Source organism: Terrapene carolina, unplaced genomic scaffold (genome assembly GCF_002925995.2).
Source record: "Terrapene carolina triunguis isolate 2854851 unplaced genomic scaffold, T_m_triunguis-2.0 Scaffold940, whole genome shotgun sequence".
NCBI classification, from domain to species: domain Eukaryota; kingdom Metazoa; phylum Chordata; order Testudines; family Emydidae; genus Terrapene; species Terrapene triunguis.
The window spans coordinates 15,477-22,738 of NW_020665291.1; the positions used below are offsets into that span (position 1 = coordinate 15,477).

A 7,262-nucleotide genomic window follows, 5' to 3' on the forward strand; every position below is an offset into this window, starting at 1 on the left:
CCTCCCGGACCCCACCCCCTATCCAACCACCCCTGCTCCTTGTCCCCTGACTGCCCCCACCCCCTGACAGGCCCCTCGGGACTCCCATGCCGATCCAACCCCCCTGCTCCCTGTCTCCTAACTGCCCCCCCAGAACCTCTGTCGCATCCAACCGCTCCCTGTCCCCTGACTGCCCCCTGGGATCTCCTGCCCCTTATCCAGCCCCCCCGCTCCCCTCCCCCTTACCAGGCCGCTCAGAGCGGCAGAACTGGCTTATTGAAAAGTCTGGGAGGTGGGTGGGTGCAAGCTGTGCTGCCCGCAGGGCAGCATGGCTGTGGGGGGGGCGGGAGGGGAGGGGCCGGGGGCTAGCCTCCCAGGCCAGGAGCTCAAGGGCCGGGCAGCCTCTTGCCCACCTTGGAATTTCTTCAATTCCTCCCCCCGCCAGGGGGGCATGCCCCCCAGTTTGGGAACCAGTGTTCTAGGGTATAAGCCTCATGTGTGTAATTTAACATCAACCTATTTTGAGTAGCTGCCCACTATATTCTTTTGTCAGCCAGAGTCGCTGCCTTTAAACAGCGTAATGCATTCCCTTCCTTCAGGTGCTGTATGCTTCCCTTGTGGCCTGGGGAGTAAGAGAGTGTGATCTGGGATTGAGCCCAGGTCTCTTGAGTGGCAGTGCAGTGCACTATCACTGATCCACCAAGCTGGGCTCCTAGGTTAAGGTTTTTAATGTATTTTTATTAGTACTTTGGAGCTTCTGATGATATTGTACAGCATTTGCAAACTTCTCACTAATCTGCTGCATGTAGAGTGAAGCCTCTACTCTACCCCCACGCACTAGTGGGTTATAATGAAAAGACCAAGGCAGTTTTAACTGAGTAAGGGTTTGAGGAGTGGGGCCATTGTGCTGTTGCATACCAGCTTACAGTACTAGATTAGTCACAGTGGTCTTTGAAAACCAGTTATCTTACCCCCAAACAAGCATCATCTCTGTTCTTTAAATTAAGCATTGTATCTATAGTGTATAGGAATGTTGTGGAAAAACTAAATGAGTAACACATTTTCTTTTCTTTTGAAAGACCAAAATATGCATTGTTGGATGAATGTACAAGTGCTGTAAGCATTGATGTTGAAGGAAAGATATTCCAAGCTGCAAAAGGTTCTGGGATATCCTTGCTTTCTATTACACACAGACCTTCTCTTTGGTGAGTATATCCAAGTACTTACAATGGGGGGTTATTTTTAGCTTTCTACCAGATGATAGACTCGCTTTTCTTCTGTGCTCCAGTACACTTGTTAAATCAATATCTACACTCCTTTTAAGATAACTTGACTACAATAATAGACATGTAAATGCATTTAGCACTGATTTTCTCCCTTTTATGTACACCTATTTATTTCCTTTTTTAATGCAATTGAATTTTTCACTCTTAATAGCAACATGCAGATAGCTAAAGAGCCAATTAATTAATACATCATGTCACAGCTGTAGCAAGTATCACCATATTATTCTGTAAACATGAAGGGAAAAGATAAATAGAATGGCTACTTCTCAGGTAGGTTGTCCATTGCTTGGAAGAAGAAGATGGCCAATATGTCACCAAGATAATCTCCTTTGTCTTTTACAAGGAAGAACAGACCCATCATTTTTAGTGTCAATTATGCATTCTAATCCTGCATTTTTTTTTACCTCTCAGTGCACCCGCAGGCAGAAAAGTTATATTTCATATTTACAAATCAGGTTGTTTATACAAAGAAAAATATTGGGACAGTGAGAGACCTTTCTAAATTAGGCAGTAACAACTATAAAAGATCCCAGCATAGGCAATATTTTTATAGAGCCTATCAAGTAGTCAGATACATACAAATGTTAAGTGCAAAGAAAGCAAAAAAGCACAAATCTGTTGTTACTAAATGGGAACCATTAGTCCTCAAGTCCAAGTTCTCCACTGCCACCTTCTTTTTTTATCCTGTGACAAAAGGCCTTGTGCCAGCTTGACCTCACAGTTGAAATATGCTGTAATACTGTCCCATTCCCTTAGCTTCTCTGAGGGCTTGTCTACACTACCGCGGTAGTTCGACGGCTGGCAATCGAACTTCCGGGTTCGATTTATCGCGTCTGGTGTGGACGCGATAATTCGAACCAGGAAGTGCTCGCCGTCGACTGCGGTACTCCACGTCAGCGAGAGGAGTACCGCGGAGTCGACGGGGGAGCCTGCCTGCCGTGTGTGGACCGCGTCTGAACCGCGGTAAATTCGAACTAAGGTATGTCGACTTCAGCTACGTTATTCACGTAGCTGAAGTTGCGTACCTTAGATCGAATTGGGGTGTTAGTGTAGACCAGGCCTGAGAAAAGGAGTGCTTCCGCCGTATTCCTCCCTAGTCAATGGGACTACTCACAGAGCAGAAAGTAAAGCATGTGTAGGATTGGGGCCTAAATTATGAAAAAACTCAAATGACAGAAAATCTGGAAAAATAGATGTTTGCCACCCACAAGCTCAGCTCCCATATTCCACTTATTTTTAAAAGAGATTAGATTACATTTAAAAATAAAAAACCCTATTTAAATATAAAAAGGGGCAAGACTATTTTAAAATCGCTGGATAAGAAAGGAAGTATCTAGTTAAGTACGGGAGTCGGGGAGAGGTGTCTAGCCTACAAGAGAGTGAGAACCCAGAGGGAGCTTCTATGTATTGGTTTGGATTGAAGGTCTTTGGAGGTCTACACTTCCACTGTTTTTACTTGTTTTCAGATAATTATGCTGGTCAGGCAGGTTTCCAGTTCCTCCTGTAATCTCCATTTGTTTATCAAAATTATCAACTGATCTGATGGTTTGATAGCAAGAGACACAAATTTTAATACATCCATTTCATAGACTTGTGGGGAATATACACTGTGTATTGTGCAGGTGCAGGTGATGTTCTTGGTCTTGAATGGGAAGAAGGAAGTACAACATTCTGAGATTTAGGCTAGGTCTACACTACAGCGGGGGTCCGACCTAAGATACGCAACTTCAGCTACGTGAATACCGTAGCTGAAGTTGCGTATTTTAGGTCGGCTTACCTGGCGGTGAGGACGGGGGAAAGCCGACCGCTGCCGCGCTGCCGCCGACTCCGCTGCCGCCTCTTGCCGAGGTGGATTTCTGGAGTCGATGGCAGAGCGATCAGGGATCGATTTTACCGCGTCCTCACAAGACGCGGTAAGTCGATCCCCGATAGACCGATTGCTACCCGCCGGATCGGCGGGTAGTGAAGACATACCCTTAGACTTAAAACTTCTTCAACTCAGCTTTGCTTCCTGGTTATTGCAGTGCAGAAACAGAAGATCAGATTATGAACTGTTCTCTCCTCCTCAAGGACAACACTGGGCAATACCGGTTATTTTATGTTTCATGCAGCAGATTGGCTGCTCCCCCGGACAGCATTAATCAGCCATCTCAGACTATTTTCTTCTCAAGACAGTGTCTTCTTTCTAATTGATGTGACTTTTGGGAGTGGGTGTAAGAAGATTGGTTAAGCAATCTGTGCTATACAGAACAATGCATGTGATGTGGTCATTATAATGATTCAATTATATCTCATCTGCTAATTATGTCATAAACTGTGGAAGTTTATTAATTTATCACATCTCCTTTATGGAATTACATGCCTTTGATAATCACCACTTTGTGATCTAGTTCAACATCAATAAACTTCACTATCAATTACCCAGCTCATAACAGCACATCCGCTGGAATTCCCCTCCCCCATGTTCTTTTAAGTGTCTGTGTGTCTCTTGAAAAAGTCCACGTGCACATCTTGTAATATTTCTTTGAGCACACGCCTTGCTGTTGATTGAAAGATCTATGACACCTGTGCAGGGTTGTTTTTTTTCACTGCTTGCAAATCAAGTAACACTGGAGGACTGAAGTGTTTGGACAAGCAACGCTTACAGTCAGGGCTTGAAATTCAGGAAAACTGACGTATAACATAAAATAAATACCGTCATACCAATAGCATTCTGCTGCACCACGTCCTGCAAAATATCGGGACCTGTGGACTTTCTGGTAGGAAGGTATAATATCACATAAAATTAAATGGTCTGTATGCTCCCTCCATTCTATGGAGTGGAAGGGGCCATTTTATATAAATGGGGGATAGGGTTTGTATAGGGGCCCCATAGCTGTGGAGTTGTGTGATGACAGTTGTGATGTCCTTGTGTGAAGGGGACTCCCTGCAGCATGAGGCATTCTGCTCAGGTAAGTGCCCATGGAGAGCAGCTGCTCATTCTCTTCAGGTGGGTGGGCAGGAGAGAAGGATTTTCCTTGGCTGGTTGAGGAGGTGTAGAGGTCTCGACTGCTTTGGTGAGTGCAGCCAGGAAAGGGGGCTCCCTGCTGCCATTCCCTTCTGGACCGAGAGCCCCAGATGCTTCTGCTGTTACAGTATTTGAAGAAACAGGACTTTGCCTGGCAGCTGAAGGGGGGTGCAGCCTCAGCCACCACTGCCGTTCCTTGTTGGGCAGCCAGGAAGTGGGGGACAGCCACCTCCACCCCCTGAGGCAGAAGGCCCTGGGGTGGCACCCCTAATAACCCAGCTGAGGGCGCCCTCCAGCACCACCTCAGCAGGGAGTTCTGAGAGGGTGGGGGGCTCAACTGCTGCAAACTGCAGCTTGTCTTTGTCTATACTCAGGGGTCAGCACCAGTGCAGCTACATAGACTGCTGGCCAGCAACTACTGAATCCCTGTGTAGGCAAGGCCTTAGTGACTTTCAATAAGTCTTAGGCTACAAAGTGCTGAAGTCTCTTTTTGAAAATGGGATTTAGGCTTCCAAGTCACATACTCACTTTTAAAAGCTTTACCCAGTGACTCTAAAAACGGCCTGTTCTCAGCCATGGTGGTATTGCAGTGTGAAGATGTTTTGTACAAAAGAAGTGCCTTGCTCAAAGTCTGCCTTAAGGCACTTAACACCCAGGAATCTCAAACCTTACTAACAAAAATGTCCCCAAAGCCGTTACTAATATTTTAAATTCTTCTGCAGGAAGTACCATACTCACTTGTTGCAGTTTGATGGAGAAGGAGGCTGGCGTTTTGAACAATTGGACACTGCTATCCGCTTATCACTCAGTGAGGAAAAACAAAGACTAGAATCCCAGCTTGCAGGAATTCCTGAAATGCAGCAGAGACTGAATGAACTTTGCAAAATTTTGGGAGAAGATTCAGTGCTTAAAACAATGGATAAAGAGGAATAAATATCTTAATTTATGTTTGATATTTTTAATTTTTTTTTTTTAGTTAAAAGCTTTATGAATTTAACGACACTTGTTTGCATGCCTTGTGGTAGGCTTAGAGCATAGAGAAACGTAGTCAGCAAAAATAGTGCTTTATAAGATTTTAGCATTTTGGTATTAAGGAAGAAAGTAGTTTGAACCCTGAAAAGTAGATCAGCAAATACGCTGTGTACAAGATTAGTCATGAGAGCTTACAGTAATTCCTAGTGAAAGCCCAATTCACTGCACAAAGTTACCGGCAGTTAGATTTGCTTGGTGAATTCTTGCTTGGGAGTTGAAGGGCAGAATGTGCTCTCATGCCAGATTGCCATGTGCATATGATATGCCTGCTAAACAAAGCAAATCTGGCATGTAACTCAGGCATGGAGCAACGCAAGGCAGGCTTTGGGTGAGTATGCACATGCATGCAAAAATCTAATTTGGGTACAAGGAAATATTTTTCTGTCCATGTAAAACTGATCTGTTCCTCAGCTGAGCCATATCCATGTTGTTAGCTGCATTTCCTTAGGAAATAACAGCATGACCGGCAGCCCAGAAGATAACTGTCATAACAGCCATCCAACTGTCCTTTCAACCAATTAACAGGGATTTAACAAGACAGATAATACACATGTAGAGTACTGAGTGCCACAATGCATAATTTAAGAAGCCTTTTTTCCTCAGGACATGTACATTAATTCCTAGTAACCTTTGAAAGGATTATGTATGCCCATTATACAGTATACTTTGGTAGGCAAGGCATTGGATCCTGAGTCAGGAGACTCGGGTTCTGTTCCTGGCTCTGCCACTGACCTGCTGTGACCTCGAGCAAGTCACTACCCCTCTCTGCCTCAGTTTCCCTATCTGTAAAAAGAAGATAATAAGCCTCACTCACCGGTGTAAAAGGCAACAGAGTCCTGTGGCACCTTAAAGACTAACAGAGATGTATTGGAGCATAAGCTTTCGTGGGTGAATGCCCACTTCGTCCGACACATGGGCATTCACCCACGAAAGCTTATGCTCCAATACATCTGTTAGTCTTTAAGGTGCCACAGGACTCTTTGTTGCCTTTTACAGATCCAGACTAACACGGCTACTCCTCTGATACTTGTCACTGGTGTAAGGCACTTTGTGATTGACTGATGAAAAGGCCTATCTAAGATCTAGGTCTTTTTATTAATGCACCCTTTAGTTTTCATGAGCTACCACCCTGATAATAAAAATGCCCAGCAATTACAGAGTTCTTTAAAATGCTACAGCCCTGTGTAACCATCAGTTAATGCCCACAGCCCCTCAGAAAGGTGGGTAAACATTGCTCTCCTCACTTACAAATGGGAGAACACACAAGTTCGCAGCCATGTTTTCAGAAGTCTCTAATTTTGTGTGCACCTCTGTTTTTTACCTCAGTGGGAGCTGTGGCTGCTCTGAACCTCTTGACAGTCAGCCTGAAGGTGCCTCAAGTGCAGTATGCTTCTGGAAACGTTGACCTTCTTAGTACCTCGCCCGAGGCCAAACACGCAGTGAGTCAGGGTGAGAGATGGGAATAGATTTGAAGTGCTCCTGAATTCCAGTTCCTCGAGAACACACTGCCTCAGAGCCTCTGACCTTCCAGATAAAAGGTTTGCTGCATCCCATATTTTACTTGGTGGCAGCAGCACAAGGGTAGATGAGACAGGATGAAGAGAGTGCAGTCCAGAAATGTGCAACTATCCCTTCCCCCTCTGGTACAACAGGCCACTCATAATGGACAGCTCTGGAAGGTAGAATAGGAAGGAACGGCTTTTGAAAGTGATTAGTGTGCTCTGAGGAAACGAGAAAGTCTAAGCAGAGAGAAATTGGATCTGAAGTGTGGTGGGTCTGTTTTAAAAGAAAGAGAGAGTTAATTCTTAGGGGATTGCTGTGTGACTGGTGCTTTGCAGGCTGACAAAGGTGAGTTGCAAAACACAAGCGATGTGTTGAGGCTCAGGGAGGTTTTAGGTCATTTGCTTAGCTGTACTCACTGCTAGTTCTTCCATGTGGTACTTCAGACTGGAGTTGCA

The 7,262-nt window shown here is 45.0% G+C and overlaps 1 protein-coding gene across 1 annotated transcript in view; it reads left to right on the plus strand.

Annotated features, from left to right (window-relative positions):
- Positions 1-5,205, plus strand: part of LOC113408176 (ATP-binding cassette sub-family D member 2-like) — a 17,967-nt gene extending 12,762 nt beyond the window's left edge. Inside the window, exons 3-4 of the mRNA XM_026661166.1 lie at positions 1,059-1,184; positions 4,995-5,205. Coding sequence (XP_026516951.1) covers positions 1,059-1,184; positions 4,995-5,205 — 337 coding nt within the window. The remainder of the gene's footprint in view (positions 1-1,058; positions 1,185-4,994) is intronic.
- The last annotated feature ends 2,057 nt before the right edge of the window (positions 5,206-7,262 follow it).